This window comes from Biomphalaria glabrata, chromosome 3 (assembly GCF_947242115.1).
Source record: "Biomphalaria glabrata chromosome 3, xgBioGlab47.1, whole genome shotgun sequence".
In the NCBI taxonomy this organism is placed as follows: domain Eukaryota; kingdom Metazoa; phylum Mollusca; class Gastropoda; family Planorbidae; genus Biomphalaria; species Biomphalaria glabrata.
Genome location: NC_074713.1, coordinates 20,903,660 through 20,921,310, shown reverse-complemented (window position 1 = coordinate 20,921,310; position 17,651 = coordinate 20,903,660). Strand labels below are relative to the sequence as shown.

The window sequence follows — 17,651 nt, the reverse complement described above, 5'->3', positions numbered from 1 at the left end:
TTACTAATAAAAGATTATAACTGCCTAGATATTTTTAAAAAGAGTATATTTTAGAGGCTGATTCAAGTATTTATGAAACAAATTTTATATATAAAAAGTTCAGAAATTTGGTTAAATAGAGAATTAAAACATTAACATCAGATTGTTGTTTGTTTGTCTTATTTAAATAAAAGGAGACAGCATGCGTGTAATCACTTTGTTATTTTTTTTTTATTTATTTTATTTACTTTAGCATGTTTTTTCAGATTTTTAAAAACTATTAGTTGTTCATATATTGTTTTTTCAAGACAATGGCAAAAGATGCAGCTAAAGTCTTTCAAACTTTGTTGGTAAAATGAGGGGGTTTAAGCAAAATTAACTTAGCAGAAAGAATGTTCAGATATGAGTAAACCCAAACTCTTACCGATGAGCCTTTGGTACTTCCTGGGAGGTTAATAATGAGAGTACTGCCTCTAGAACCACACACCAACCTAAAGAAGTAAAAACAAAAAAAAAATTTTTAGACACACAAAAGAGAACAGAAATGGAATAGAGATTGTGAAGAGTCAGCAGTGGTGCTCATAGATAAAGAGATAGACCACATAAAGAAATTGACATAAACAATGAACAATTCCTCACTGGTTTTCATAGCATAAAGGGTGCCATACCTTTGGCCCATATTGTCATGATGATAGTGTCACTATTGGGGCTCAATGTCTAATGATTTGTAAAGCCTGTAGTACATCAAATGCCCCTTGCAAGGTCATGCGACAACGGTTTTCAGAGCCTCACTGATTGCCACACTTCTGCATCAAAGAAGCAGATGTTGCAATGTGACCATAAAGTGTGACTGTCAGAGTCAGAGAACTCAATATAGACTTAATAATAGCAGGCTGACTACTGATGTCAACCCATTGGTATATACAATTATAGCACTGAGCATGAAAGCAATACTGGTCCCCAGTCTTAATATCACAGATTGTCAGATGGATACCACCATTTAGTGGAATCATGATCAACAAATTTTAAGCAAATATCTGGGGCTGTAGGACAACACTGGATGAAAGGACAATGGAAGCATTGAATAGTTGCTTGCTGGCTGAGAGGCAAGCTTTGTCAGCAAGACTTTTGATGTGGTGCGTAAATGAATTTATCAAACACATCTCCATCCATCTACTAATTATCTTGTTAACAGTAGAAAATCAGAAGAGAATAGAATATTTGTCTGGACTACCCCAAATTATTATGGAGTAACTTATTTTTTAATATTGTTGAGCTCACCTTGTCAACATTGCCATTGGAGTAATATCAAGTGAACCTTTGAGCATAGCTACTGTCAGTCCCATGGCCTCTTTTTCAAGAACAGCTTTAGTTGCCTGGGGAAACGGACAGATTTCTTAATCCATCAGTAGCCAATCACTTTCACACACACAAAATAGATATTGGCATTCAATGAAAAACAGATATAACTAATGGTTTACAGTCAATGATTGTAAATTCATATCTGAATTGTGTCAAATTTCTAAGACTAAAAGTCTTTGATTTACTTTTTGTTTATTGTCTTCTTTAGACTAGAAATTAATAAATGAGTGCATTTGCATCATGTAAGCCAGAATATTTGTGTTTATTTTTGCATTTGTATTTCATTAACTTTTGTCCGTTCACAGGTCACTGGCCAGGATTCTTTCAATGGGAAACAATCAACTCTGACATGGTTTCTTAGCAAAAAAAAAAAAAAATAATAATAATTAAATGCACTTTAAGTACCAATACTTTTCATTTTTGTTACAGCACTTCAGTAATTTGAACAAGATTCCAAAGGACTTTAAGGGTTTAAACATAAAGAAGAGAGTATTTAAAAGTGAATGTGCAGCTTAGAGTCAGTGCCTCACACTTTTCATTATTTTATACAATTTATTTTCCTTTTTAAGTACATTTAAATAAAAACATTTTTTTGTATTTTGTGTTGTTTTTTTTATAACATTTCTAGTGCAAAGACTACTATTCCTTATTAAATAACATTCAAAATAAAATAGAGTTGCAAGAACTAGCCAAAATATAAATCATTTACATTAAGCAAAACCTTTATGACGATTAATTTCACTTAAATTCATGCTTATAAGTGAATAATTTAACAGTTTCAAGAGGATTTTTAAAAAACTTTACCTCTGGTGTGACATCACGATGAGCAAAACCAGTACCTCCTGTGGTCAGGATAAGGTCAAGCTTGAGATGGTCACTCCAGTGAAGAAGTTTAGCCTGTTAGACAAGGAAACACAGGTACTAAAAAAATGTGTAAGGATAGTCCAAGGAATGGTCACCACAAAATAATATTGATACATGTGGGTCATCATCATTTATGTTTGAGTATTGTAGGTCAGCAATTATTAACAAACTAAATATTTTCTTTTTTATGAGATATTTTAATAAAAAACACAACATTTCTATGATTTTTTTTATTCATTCAAAATATTCCAAGCTGAAAGAATGTTTATACAGTTAAGTCCAGAAAACCTGGCAAACGATAAGCAATAGTAACCCATATTACTCAAGAGTATAAAAGGTGGACGCCACCATACAAGTTCCTAAAATATCCTATAGTAAAGGATGTCAAAAGCACTCCAGTAATTTCAACAATAAGGTATGTCAGCATTGGGATTACTATTCCTACATCATCTTTGTGCTAAAGCAGCTAAACAGAGAGTTCAGTGGGAAGACAACAGTTTTAGCAGTTCAATTAAGCATTTTTCAGAGTCTGTCATAAGATAAATTACTTGCATCCTGTAATGCATTCATTGATTTTCATTTTCCATTGTTAAATGCTCTATGCCATGTACCTACTTTGCCTATTATTGAGGTTATTTGGGCCTTTTTGTTTTTCTCTGTGTACTCATTAAGGAAAACAGTACATTACCTTTCTCATTTTTAGTGCCATTCATGATAACCCAACATGTTCACAATTCTGGAACCCTTAGGTCCAAAATAAGATCAAGTATTGAGTTTTCTGCAATGTCAAGGATTTTGAATCACTGGATTTTTAGGATGCCTGAGTCGACCCAACTCTAGCGGGTATCTGATATTAGTTGGGAAAAGTAAAGACTGTTGGTTGTTGTGCTGGCAACATGACTTCTCTTATCCATTGGCCAAAGAAATAGATGATCTTTATCCCATCTGCCCTATAGATCGCAAGGTCTGAAAGGGGTACTTAACTTTTTATTTTACATATGATACCCGCAAAGTGCTTAACATTTTTACACAGAATGCTAAGATCTAAAACTAGGAATAATAATAATAATAATGTTAACATTACTCAAACAGGAAGGTTTGTCACAGCAATACAAGAATAGGCTATTAGAACTAAACATTATGAAAAGCATATTCTAAAACTAGATGTTGTTGACAAATGCTGAAAGTGCAGAAATGCAGATGAGTCAATTGAACACATAATGGCAGGATGTTAAGCTTTATCAGAATCTGCCTACCTAGGTCACCATAACCAAGTTGTGAAACTAATATATCAACACCTGGCCTTGACTCAAAATCTGATAAAAGAAAAATACACCTCCTTACTACTAATACTTGCCACAAAAGATTCTCGAGTCAATTGATTACCTATTATAGTGGTATACAGTATAAACCTATTTCAACTGATAAGATGGTGGAATTTGATTGCACTGATTTACTGTTTATTGACAAAAAAAATCTGCAACCATCATTGACATCACTTACCGATATTTCATAACATAAGGAAAACTGAAATTGAAAAACTAAGAAAATATGAGAACTAAGTTTAGAGATTAAACGCCTAAGAAAGTTATAAAAAAAAACAATATACCCTGTTTTTACACCAAGCAAGGGGATAATGAAAACTGACCTAGCAGACACCTACAAGGCCCTTAATATCCCTAAGAAGAATCTCATTGCCTGTCAAAGAGCAGTACTATAGCAGACCGGCCACATCACCAGAAAACTCCTCAATGGACACTACTTAAGTAACCACAATAAATTCTGATTCTTTCTAATGAAGCTCAAACCTGGCATTGCCAGAGAATGAATATTATTTCATTTATTTAATAAGAATAATATATTTATAATCCTGAGAAAATTTGTCTTTTAATTTATGCATTACACAAATCAAAACATTATAATGATAGATAGCAAACAAAATATATGATCACACAAGTGACATTTGAAAGATTTGAAAGACGCATATTAAAATAAGATATAATTTAATCAAGTAAAAATTTTAAGATCTCTAAATTTTAACTGTAATACCTTAATTTGATCAAGTTCATCTGGGATAATGTCCTTTGTAACCACAGTGCCTTTAATCCTACAAAACAAAAACAGTAATTTCATTAATCCATTTTTTTTTAGCTAGGCTAGTAGAAATATAGACATAGAGTTCTGCTGTTTGAGATTTGCTCCATGTTTAGCCATTTTTTCTCTAAAACAAATTGTTGTTTTAAGTCCTGTGCGTTTGAAATTGATTTACAGTTTTTTACACCAATAGGAGGCCCTAGGTTGCTTATTTGCCTATGCCTAAAGCCAGCCAGTCTATCAAAAAAAAAATGAAAGGGTAATACTACACTGACCTACAAAAAGACTGAACTTAGTTTCTTGTTTGTAAAAAAGCTTTGGTATGAAGCTTATGAACTTTGATTACAAGCTGTAATGAATACAGAAAATAGTGCTGACACTTTTTCAAATTGAGATTTTAAACAGTCAATAAGATATCTCAACAAAAAAAAATATAAGCAAAGCTAATGATTCCAAAGTTAGGGTTAGGGCTAAGGACTTACAGTTTTCCAGTTTCCACAAGATGTTTGAGATTTTCTCCACTTCTATCAGTAGCGGATCCATTGTAGCAGGAATCACTTACTATAAATAGACATAAATAACAATTAAAGGCATACACATGATCAGGGGCGGACTGGGTATCAAAATCGGCCCGGGCATTACCATATAAACCGGCCCATAAATGGCATGTCATATATTTTCGGTGTGGCGGGGGGAAGGGGGGGGGGATTTTAACCCCCCTCCGCAATTTATATATATATATATTAGTGTGTGTGTGTATGTAATTAATCTTCATTACATTCTTATCTTTCATTCTTTTAAACGTTTTTTCTACCCTAGAATACTCTCTTCCTATAAAAAGTGAAAGGCAGTACACATCGCAAAGGGACAGCTAGGGAGTCTGGGGGAGCGCTCTAAGCCCCGGATCCAAGCATTATTTCCGTTATTTTAAGCTTTAAAAAATGCATATTCTGAGGTATCTACAGTGCAATTAGCCAGCTACTCTTCCACTAAAAAAAAATCAAAAACTAAATCTTCTATTAACTGGAGTCCAGCGACTGGTAGAAAATGGTAAAATGCTTTAGTTTTGTATTAAAAGGGGGGAGGGGAACCACAAACCCCTTTTGGCTACGCTCATGAAATTTGGTGACTGTAGTTTGCTTAAGTTGGCTGCACTGAGGAAGTAAGTAAAGTTTCCCTTTCAGACAATGAGGTCTGAGGCCAGTGATGGTTTGAACTCCTCCCCTCTCGTCTACGCCCATGTGTTTTATCATAGGTGTAAGCCTAATTCTATTCAAAATATATAAAGTTTGATAATGCATCGAAAACTGGATGTATGCTTTCGTAGGCTTATATAATGTATTCTATTTATACATGTATGTAGTCTCAAAACTATAAACACTACAATAGCAGCCTTAACGAGTTTCAAACTTTTTGGTATTACTTATAGATTACAGACGTTTCTTCAAAAAAAAATAATAATTAGGTCCTACGTATTTCACTGTGCTGATCTAGTCCTGTATGTTGATCTGTGACTTAAAATATGCTAAATCATTGGTTTTCCTGGCTGACTCAGGCAACCCATTCCTTTAAAGGGATATCACCACAAATACAAAACTAGGGGCCTATCGAGCCGTCATCCTCCCTACATTGCTCTATGCCTCAGAAACATGGATAGTGTACAGTTAACATGCAAAGAAACTGAATCACTTCCACATGACGTCTGTGAAAAATAATGAATGTCAAATGGCAAGACAAAATACCAGATACTCAAGTCCTTCAAAGAGCGGGTCTGCAAAGCATCCACACAATGCTGATGCAGTCACAGCTGCGATGGGCAGGACACGTATGCAGAATGAAAGATCACCGCATGCCTAAACGACTCTTGTATGGTCAACTAAGCGAAGGAAAGCGCTCGCAAGGTGGTCAAAGAATGCGCTTCAGGGACACCCTCAAAGCTTCTCTGAAGGCGTTCAGCATTGACCCAGCCACCTGGGAGACAAGAGGCACATGACAGAGAATCATGACGTCGCGCTGTGAAAACCGGCGCACAGGTTGCTGAGGAAAAGAGAACAATGCTGGCAGAAGAAAAACGCCAGAGAAGAAAAGCAAGGCCAATGACAATAGCTCCAGCTGGAATAACCTGCCTAGTGTGCGGCCAAACATTCCGGGCTCACATAGGTCTCACCAGCCACACGGGGAGACATAAAACCCAATGCAAGCCCCCTGGATGACAAAGTGGTCATAATCGAACTACGATGGACGAACTATATATATATATATATATATATATATATATATATATATATATTCCTTTAAAAGGTAAGAGAATGCAGAACGGTTAGAGAGGTACTTCTAAATGTGAAAAGCTCTTGCTTCGTCCTAGTACATTCTCAAAAACACGATTTGTATATGAATATATTATTTAAAATATAAATGATTCTAAATCTTCTTTCATTAAATATCGGATGTGACAGCGCTATATAAATTATTTTAATAACTGTAATAATTTTCATTATTAATGACTTCATACTAAGCATAAATCAGCCATTAATAATAATAGTATTCTATTGATTTAGTTGTAGATTTATATTTTAATTAAATAATAATTTTTTTTTTGTAAGCTTTAAGTGTAGTATTTTTAGTTCTATGTTATTAAAAATAAACAAATAGAAACTTATTTTTCTTTTCAAATCGCAGAAAGTAGAGCTTTATACCCATATTGAGCTATGAATAAGTTGGGTGGTTTGCAATTTCGCGGCTGTGTGTATGTGTTTGTTAACTTCTATTAAGTTTTGTTAAAGAGCTAATTGTCTCCCCTTTTGACGCGTTATATCAATGTTTTCTTACTTAACCTCTCCCATCCCTCTTTTTCGTTAACTTTCATGGAACCATCAAAAAACGGGTGAGGGAAGGAGCAAAACAAAAATAGGAATGCCATCAAAGGCCCATGCCGACCAGCAAAATGATCAGGCCAAACACAGTCTTGAAGACATCAAAGTAGTGCTGAAGGCCATGCCGCTCATGCATAGCAGAAAGTACGGTCTAACGTTTTACAAATGATAATAGTTAAATACGTACACTGTATTGTGTAATTCTTAAAATTATATTCTTGTTGAATTTCAAACAAAATTAATTTTAATAATAATTTACAAAAAAAAGAAAACATATTCAGGCCTTTGTGTCTTGCTGCTGTCACTTTTGTTTTTAAGTTGTCTGCATTGAATTTTTTTTCTTTGGTCGCGACCAGACTTGCCCATTTGGTACCGGCCCACCAGGCATTTGCCCGTTTGCCCATATAGCCAGTCCGCCCCTGCACATGATTCGTAAGAACCAATTAAATAAAACTATAAAGAAAAGCTGCTCTGCTTTGATAACATCATGATTGATGTTTTCATCTATGTTGAATTCCTTCATCACATCACACATGACATCATGCCAAACCCAGAGCATGGAATGGATTCCCTGAGTCAGCAAGGAAAACCAGAGACTTGGCAGGAAAACCAGTAACTCGGCAGAGTTTAAGTCATTGATTAACAAGCATGGATGTCGGCCTTAGGCATAGACAAACTAGGCAGCCACCTAGTATTAGCCTTTAGGCCTCTGACTGGTGGGGGCGTAGCCTCATTCAAGACTCAGTGCAATTTTTTAGAGAAAAATTTTAAAGAAATAGCGAAACCTATCACTATCATCAATGTTATTGTTGGACTTTTTAATAAATTGCATTTAATATAATTTCTTTTCTTTTCGCTGTTTATTTTTCTATTTCATTTGGGATCACCAAATTAGCTTTGCCTAGTAAGTAGAGACTTTAGAGCCTCCATTAAGGATTAATTTAATCTTAGAAGGCCGGTCCTGATGATGCATGACTACTATAGTCTATAGTAACTATACTATACTACTACTAGTACTAGATTGACCTAGTAGCTAAGTAGGTCACCTAGTCCTAGAGTGAGGGACACAGGACATTTAATAATCATCTTACTATTCTTAGTGACTAATTAGATCTATATCTAGTAAATCTTACTTTTTTTAAGTATAGTTAATAGATCTATGTCTGTAATATATATATTATTAATATAAAATATATGATGAATATGATGAATTGGAATAACTAAATTTATATAAATCTTCAATCAGTAAATGATTATCATTATGATTCAATATGATTATGAAAATGAATATAGACCTAGAGTCTATTATCAATAAAATTGTATCATTTCATAAAAAATTAAAATTCATTTAAATCTAGATCTACTCTAGACCTAGTTCTAGATCTAAATTTATTTTATGATTGATCATCTCGCATAATGATAATCATAATGAGATGATAATGATTTCATAATATTTAAATATTATAATATTATATTAATTATATAAGTTAATATATATTTATATGATGATCATGATAATGCTGCTAATGCAATAATCATTCATCTAAATTAAGTAGGTAGATCTTGAATCTAGATCTAAAAATAAAATCTAAAAGCAATGCACTTGTCTATCTAGAAGCTAGATCTAGATTGATAGAAAAGAAGGTCTGTAGGCCGTACTGGTTAATATCCCAACATTTATATTGGGAGAATCGCGATCAGCCATCTTTAGAGGTATCATATGGTAACAGGTTTTAAAGGAAGAGCTGCCAAACTAGTGTTTTTCAAAGTGCAACAACAGAGATCATCTAGACTTCTGGATCTATGTCTAAATATAAGCTCCATGGCCTACTTTTGAAACGTATTCGCCAGCGTAGAACAAAGCGCGAGGAGTAGCCCTGCTGGCACAGGAAGCGCTCATCGGGTGAAAAGCGGGGGGGGGGGGGGGGGGGGGGGTTAGACCAAAAGATGCTTTTTCTTATGGTCTGCTGGCCCGACAATGTCTGGAACACAACAAATCATTCACCGGCAAATCGTTCACGATACACAGACAACTGTTTCACCGACAACGTTTTCACCGACAATTGGTTCACGACAAATGGCTCACTGACAATTGGTTCAGCTCACTGGATAGTAATATATTGATACTATTCTCGTCGCGTGTTTAATTAAGTTACATTTACAGTACACCCGGGCCAAGGGGATTGATACATTATACTAAAACGTAAATGATTATTTCAGAAAAAAAAAATAAAGTTGCAAAATACTGTAATGATATTTTATTTAATATTAATGTAAAAAAATGATAATCGACGTTCGTGAGAGTGAAGGCGGGCTGGGGGGATAAGTTAAAAAAGATAAGTAAAAGTGATATTAGAATTCACGGGCCAAAAGCATGTATGTGTGTCATGGGCGTAGCCAGGATTTTTTCGGTAGGGGGGATATATGTAGGTGTGTGTGCACATTATCAATCTGTATTACATTCTGACCCTTCATTCTTTCGGGAAATGTTTATTGTAACCTAGAAAAGGTTCTGCCTGGAGTTGACTCCCCGTCCTTGCCAACAAAGGAGTCTCGGGGAGCGCTGTGAGCTTCCCCGGCGGGATTCGGGGGAAGCCCCGCCGCCAAACACTAATTCCGGTATTGAAAGCTAACAAATGCATATTCTGATGTATCTAGCCTACAGTGCATTATCCTGCTATTAAAAAGTTTTATTTCAAAAACCTAATCTGCTATTCTTACTTACTTAGATCCTCAGGCGCCATTCGGCCCATTGGACGGCAAGCTGCTTCCACAAAAATCTGTCACTGGCAATGTCTGAAGCCTCTTCCCACCTGCTCCGAGGTCCTCCATGAAAGTGCGGCGCCAAGTTATACTAGGATTTCCCTGTTTGCGCTTTCCTCGTAATGGCCTCCGTGTCATCGCAACTCTTATTATGCATAATTCATTTTGTCGGAGAGCAAACCTCATGCGATGCTCTGTCACAACCTTACTAAGGGGTCGACTCCCAGTTCGGCAAAGGATTTCCTTGATTGAAACCCTATCTCTATAACTGACTTCTAAAATCCGTCTTAGCCATCTTTGTTGAGCCACATTTAGTCTTTTTCTATTTTGGGCAGATGACTATTCACTGCCACTAGTAGAAATTGGTAACCTTCATGGCTACGCAATTGGACAGGTGGCTGCAGGAGTTTGCCAGAGAGCAGTAGTCTTGGTACTGTCTCCCCGCCTAAGGGGCTCCAGGACCGGATTTTCTGTTAGGGTCTACTCCCTTAGCCTTAGACCTTACATGGGCACACACACAAGGCAGTGCGGCTATTGACCTATAGCAAGGGGTTTGGTTTGTGGGCAGCAGGACCAACCACTAGAAATTGTGGATCACTTTTGCTATCTTGGCTTCATCATATACTCTACTGGATAAAAAAACATAAACAACAGGATAGCCAAAGCAATGGTTACCATGTCACGGTTGCAGAAAAGAGTGTGGGACAACATATTGCTGACTAACAATACCAAAGCCCTAGTCTACCGGACCTGTGTGTTGAGCACCTTGCTATATGGAAGTGAAACATGGTCAACCTACTCATAGCAGGAAAAAAAGCTGAATGCCTAATGCGGATCTTTAAAATAAGGTGGTAAGATAAGATAACCAATGAGGAAGTGCTACGAAAAGCAGGATGCTAGGACATCCGCTCTGTTATAAGCAGCAGCTTGGCCACGTTCGTAGAATGACAGTAGGTCGACTTCCACAAGACATTCTGTATGGCGATCTAATAGAAGGCAGGAGAGCCGCTGGTCGCCCACTTTTACGTTATACGGATGTTTGCAAATGCGACTTGAAGCTCTTCAAAATCGACACTAGCAGCAGGGAAAAAGTAGCACTGGATAGATCCAGCATAAAGGAAGGGTTTTGGATTGCAGATGCCATACACAACAGAAGCAGAAAGAATGGTGAAAGTGCAACGGCGCCTAGTAATCACATATGCCCAACCTGCGATCGCAGCTGTGTATCAAGGATTGGCCTCTTTAGTCACACAAGAAGTTGCAAAGGGAAAAGATCGTCTCTCGAGACGTAAAATGCCGCATGGAATTAGGCGACTATAGTTTAGATTTTATATCAATAGGGAAATTTTATCGTCAAAATCATTAGGGAGGAGGGGTAAACTAAAAAATCTGTGGAGTTTTCTTTTTTTAATTCAAAACCCCATTAGCTAAGGTCATAGAATTAGGTGACTGTCGTTTGCTTTAGAATAAAATTGAAGAAAGACGTTTTCAACTTAAAAACTCTCTATATGGGGGCACTGGCGGATCCAGAACTTTTGAGGGGGGGGGCGATTTTTTTCCAAACCCTAACCCTAATGCCCAGTAAACCCTAACCCTATGCATAAACGTATATATATATATATATATATATATATTGTTGTAACTCTTGGGTAGGCACTCAACGTAAAGGCAGGCAACACAACACAGTGTAACAGGAAATAAAGACAGGTGTTTGTTTATTCACTAGGACAAACACATAGCATCCTTCAGCTTCCTCAGAGTCTTTCTACTAATTTACCAGTCCTTTAGACAGCAACCCGAATGTGGACTAACGACAGCCTTCCCCGCTTCGCTCCAGGTCTCTTCTACAACCTTCAGGTAGCACCAAAAGCTGGCTTCTTAGTTTCCAAACATTCAGACTCTTCACAATCCCTGATGCACTGTTCTTCTCTCCATTCTAGTCTCTTCCTGTTTACGTTCACTAGTGCGCTAGTGCGCACCTCAAGCACTGGTGCAAGGCAGGGTTACAACACTACCCCCACCTTAGTCTTTTCGTCCCGAAAAGAAATATGTTCACGGTTGATCAATGCAGGTGGAGGTCGGTCAGTGGGAGTCACAGATTGCATGGAGCGTGCTCCCCACAAAGCGATCCACACTGCTCTCTGCAGGTGCCGTTTCCTCCTTCTCCAGTTGACCAACTTTCTTTCGACACGATGTCGCAAACGTGGCCTCTCCATCCTGACGGTTGTCGCTGGCGTCAGCCACCTGACACATCGAGTGATAGTGACAGCTCTTGTTGTTGTTAATGCAGTTGATTCAGAACTGCGCTTCATCAGACCCTTTCTAAGGATGACTCGTGAAAGAGCTGTAGATCCACATGAAGCCACGCTGTTTAACCAACTGTCAGCCTCAGCCGTCCCAGGGAGAATGGTCTGTAAGGCACCTTTACAACGTTTAAGGTGCAAAAGTTCATCAGCTGCAGGGTTCTTCGCTGGTGAAAACAGAAATATCGAAGTCCACTGGTTTCAGACCCTGTTGATGAGTTTCTTGACATTTGAATTCCCTTCGTGAAGCACAGCATGTACAGTTGTTGCTTACCGCATGAATGCAACAATCAAAATTCAAATTCCCCTCGTAGGCACTGGCAGATCGACAGGGGTCCTTAAGGTCCAAAGTGACAGGCTCTAACGCAGGCTCAAGGTTTTCCTGCTCTGTCCAGGTCGTTGTTGCACTCAAAGCTGGTACAGCAAAAGTTTCAGTCGCGTAGCAGACTTCTTCTATTGCTTCGACTGTCTCTTTCTGTTCGTCTTTGTGCTTCTTGTTAAGATTGACGCATTCTTTGTAACTATCAGTACAGCCACAGTCTTGAATGAGTAACGGTTCATTGTTGTTGAATGATGTTAGACTCCTCTCTCTTACAGGATTGATCTGGCCTTGCACGTTACGTATCAGTTTGTCCATAGAATGATTCATCGAATCCTGGAAGGTACAAAGTTCACTTAACCAGTTCTGCATGGTGTTCATCACCTCACCAATATCTGGTTCTATCTCAAACAGGTATATTTCCGGATCCTCCCCTTCATCAACAAGAGCCTGCCAAAGACTGGCTCTCATTTTTTCTTTGGCACAGAAGATCCTCAGCTCCCTGGCTCGGAGCTCCTCTTTTAACTGTTTACAGCTACGTTCATCTAGCTTCCTCAGCGTTGTCATTGTTTCCTTTCGTTGAGCTGCCTAAATCCCACTTCGACACCAATTGTTGTAACTTAAGTGAGGCAACTCAACGAGGCACATAGACGTTTATTTACATAGAGACATGACAAACACAAAGGGCATCTGCCTTGAGTACAGCATCTCCATATTGGCTCTCTACTTGGGCGGAAATCGTTAGTCTGCTAATGTCAACATCCGACTTGTTTAGTCACATATAGTGCGCACCTTCTTTCTGCACTATCTTGGATGGCGGTGCGCATGGCAAAGTCATAACAATATATATATATGTATATATATATATATATATATATATATATATATATATATATATATATATATATATATATATATATATATATACATATATGATAATTTTTCAAAAGTAGCATTTCTCAAACTTTGGTGAAAAACAAAACAACTGGGGCAGCGCTATAAGGTTTTCAAGTGGGGTTCGGGGCGAAGCCCAGACGTCAAAAGCGTTTTCTTGCTTTTTTCACTGCAGAAAAGTATTCTCCTGACATTTACAGCTCATTATTCATCAATGGAGTTCGGGGCGAAGCCCCGACGCCAAAAGTGTTTTCTTGCATTATTCATTGCAGTAACGCATTCTCCTGACATCTACAACTCATTAGTCATCAATGGAGTTCGGGGCGAAGCCCCGCCGCAAAAAGCGTTTTGTTGCATTCTTCATTGCAGTAACGTTCTCCTGACATCTACAGCTCATTATTCATCAATGGAGTTCGGGGCGAAGCCCCGCCGCCAAAAGTGTTTTCTAGCATACTTCACAGAAGAAACGTATTCCCCTGACCTAAAACTCATTATTCATACAATTATAAAAGGACCTTTTGAATAATGTTGTACTTGAAAAATATTCTAATATGAATTTATAGGCCCATTGCAAAAAATCCGATTTGTTCCTTGAAAAGATAAGATACCCCACATATTTAGATTTTGGCTTTGAAGATCTCCGCCGAAAAAAAAATTATTCGATAAATAATATTCAATAAAATCAAAGTATAAATTGTGAGTTATAGTCCCAAATTTATTTAACTAGAAAAATATCAGATTGAGTAAAGGTTAGAAAAAGGCAACTATGAAAAAATGATTTGGGTTTAGAACTCATCTCAGTCGTGACTCTTATACTGAAAAATTTCGTTTCAATTCTAATTTTTTGAATGCAAAGTCTTTCTTAAAATAATTATGAAAAATTCATGTGAAATTACATAAACTCTGTCTGGAAATGGGAGGGGCGGTAGAGTGAAAACGATTAATCCTCGCTCCTTTAATAATTTCTGCTAAAGATTGCATTTGGCATTAAAGAATAGGGGTGGGGCGACTCGATATAAGAATTTAATTTATAGTATATATAAATTATATTAGTGACAGATGTTTTTGTTTTGTAATTTCTTAACTGTAATACAAAAAGAAAAAGTATTGGTTTGTCCGATGGGGGAATAGCGATTGCATGAATCGCCCCTCCCACCTGGTACAACCCTTTTTAATTTAAATTTACTAATGATAAAATTTGAGATTAGAGTGTGGTACGACATAATATATAATGGGTCACATATCAATACGTAGTTTATATTATATAGATATTCAACTAATGTTGTTCACAAATTATGATTCTTCATAAAAATAGGACCGCCCCCCCCCACTCAGAGGGCTAGAGTGGGGAGGGCAGTACATGCAATCCCCCCCCCCCCCCCCCAACATCACCGAAACGACCAAGATACCAGAATGCGAGCGACATAATATAAATCTATATACTCATTCAACTAATTTTGTTCACAAACTATGATTTCTCCATTAAAGTAGGACCGCCCCCCCCTCAAAAGGTTTAGGTGGGAAGGGCAATAGAGATAAATTGGCAAACAGGGAACGACATAATACAAAGATCGGTTAAAATATCAATAACAAGTTTTAATCACATAAATATTTAATTGATTCTGTTAGCAAGCTGTGATTTCTACAAAGAAATTGGACCGCCCCCCCCACTCGAAAGTTTATGGGGGGGGGGGGGCGGGATTGATACCATCGCCCCCTCCCGACCCCACCAAATCGGCCAACATACTAGAGGGGGGGGGGCGAAATAATCTAAAAATAGGTTGAAATATAAATAATTAGTATATATTATTAACATAAGTAATGAATTCGTATACAAATTGTGTGAATTCTATACTAAAATTAGTCCGCCCCCCCCCTTCGGGGGGGGGGGGATCGGCCGAGTGGGGGGGGGCGATCGCCCCTACCGCCCCCCCCCCTGGATCCGCCAGTGTATGGGGGTATTTACCCACTCAAAACCTTCAGGAGGGAGTTTAAACTTGTAAAAAAAGCCTTCTGGAGAAGGGGGTTTAAACTCAACCCAACCCCCCTATTGGCTTGGCTACGCTCATAGAATTTTGAGTGTGTAATTTGCTGTTTTTTATATTGAAGAGGTATTTATTATCTTCAAAACCCGCTGGGGGGGGGGGGGGTAAACTCAAAACCTCCTTTGGCTACGATCATAGCATTTTTAAGTATGTAATTTGCTTTTTTTTATATTGAAGAGGTGGTTTTTAGCTATAAACCATGCTGGAGGTTGTTTTTTTTAACATAAACCCCTCTTGGATCCGCTCATAGAATCTGGTGACTGATGTATGGATAGTCTTATATTAAAGCGCGGGTTTTATCGTAAATTTTGGAGGGGGTTTTAAAATCAAAATTTTCCTTAGCTATAATATGCTCTTGGAAATTGGAGATTGTCGTTTGCATTCTTTTTTTTTTCAGTTTTGTTTTATATTAGTGGGGGATTTGACTGCAAAACCCCCTGGTATGGGGTTTTAAACTCAAAACCCACATGGTGCGCTAGGGCAAGTGATGGTTTAGTATTAAAATCTCATGTAAAATTAATAGAATCAAAGCTAAAAATCAGTCAGTAAATTTCGACCCCACACCCCGATTTCATTTCGGGGGTTTCAAGCCCCCCCCCCGGCTACGCCCATGTTTTAGACAAGGACAGTAGGCCTATTATTTTAGATGTAAAATTAACCTACACATTTTTATATGGTCGAAATTAAAGATGTTAGGGTAAGTAAGAGTTTGTTAATAAATAGTAACGATGGAGCGAAAAAAAATCAATGTCTATTACACAAATCTGAATGATCTGAATCAAATGTTCCGTGATCCGCCATGCCCTTTCAAATTTCAAATGGCCACCTAAGTATGCAATATGGAAATGGTGAATAGAAAATAGAAAAATAAATGCAAGTCTTAATGATAAAAAATTACTTTACATGTAGTTTAGTTTAATTATAAGCAGAAATATATATAGGCTATTACACAGGCCAACTATTTCGTGATTAAACAAAAAACTTTGGAAATGCAAATCAGATATTTAAAAAAAATCATATGCTACAGTACGGCTGTGATTCATGGAATACTAAAGCGAAAATTAAATTCATTTCACTTGCGCTGCCTCGGACGGATCCTGAAAATCAAACGGCTAGAAAGATTGTGAAACTCTCTAAGATATTCACTGAAAATCACCATATCCCAGGTCCGCAGCCAGAAATATTTGAGCCTCCAAAAACTGGTCAGGCTACGCGTGTGCCCCTCTGCCTAAAATCTCCCTACATACCAAAGATATAGGCCTACATCTTCGTGTACAGCAGCAGCATAAAAAGCTTAAAGAGGCCCCCTTCTGTTTGGTGCTAAGGAATAGACCATCCTCAGATAAAGCCGCCTGCGTTGACTCGGTCATGTCTTCAGTCCACCGGAAAGTCATCCTTTATTAACAACTCGCGATAGGCACAAGAAAAACTGGTCGTCTCCACCTCCAATAGGATACAATGATTTATCAAACTGGACCTCAAAGCAGTGAACATCGATGCTGGCTACTTAAAAGGCATGGCCATTGGCCTAGAGACTGCATAACTAAGTCACACTAAGTCAAGATTTTGACAAAGAAAGCTATGGATAGTGAAAAAACACCGGCCTCAGCTCAGGAAGAAAAACAAGCCAAATAAAAAAAAATTCAATAGTTCCTCAACCACAAAAGCAATTATAAATACTACCTATTCCTCCGTTGTAGAAGACAGGCGCAGAAGTCATAAGGAAAACCTGAACAGACCAGCGCAGCTTTGTTTGCATCTGATGTGGGGAATTTGCAGGTCGCAACGAAAAGAGGTAAATTTAGCACCAACGCTATCGCTTTCGCTAGGGACAGTTACGGGAAAATAATACTAGCCATCAGGGGGCAGCCTTGGCCGAGTATTTCTCCATCTGAAATTGTCTAGTAGTGTTGTGCGTCGCACTTGGAACACTAAGGCCAGCAAAAGCGAACAAAAGCTCCCTTTCACCAGCCTGAATTGGGTGATTGCGGGTTCTCCTTTCCCGCCACTCTGTCCGACGGGAGGGGGGGGGGGAGACTCAGGGTTAAACTGTTTATACTTTCACTTCCAATGGACAAGGACACTCCGGACTCGCGGACTAGAGACGCGACCGTAGGCCTCATCACTGTATTCCTCCGTCGTATTCATACACAAC

General features: G+C 37.9%; 1 protein-coding gene across 3 annotated transcripts in view; it reads right to left on the bottom strand.

Annotated features, from left to right (window-relative positions):
• Window positions 1-9,014, bottom strand: part of LOC106057036 (gephyrin-like) — an 86,910-nt gene extending 77,896 nt beyond the window's left edge. For 2 of the 3 annotated variants that reach the window (XM_056023930.1, XM_056023931.1), the window contains exons 1-6: window positions 8,832-8,988; window positions 4,782-4,860; window positions 4,255-4,312; window positions 2,146-2,238; window positions 1,261-1,355; window positions 404-470 (exon numbers count right to left, since the gene is read on the bottom strand). In XM_056023930.1, coding sequence (XP_055879905.1) covers window positions 404-470; window positions 1,261-1,355; window positions 2,146-2,238; window positions 4,255-4,312; window positions 4,782-4,860; window positions 8,832-8,892 — 453 coding nt within the window. In that variant the 5' untranslated portion in view covers window positions 8,893-8,988. Of the gene's footprint in view, window positions 1-403; window positions 471-1,260; window positions 1,356-2,145; window positions 2,239-4,254; window positions 4,313-4,781; window positions 4,861-8,831 lie in introns of all 3 variants that reach the window. The other variant, XM_056023929.1, reaches the window with a different exon arrangement.
• Window positions 9,015-17,651: the final 8,637 nt, after the last annotated feature.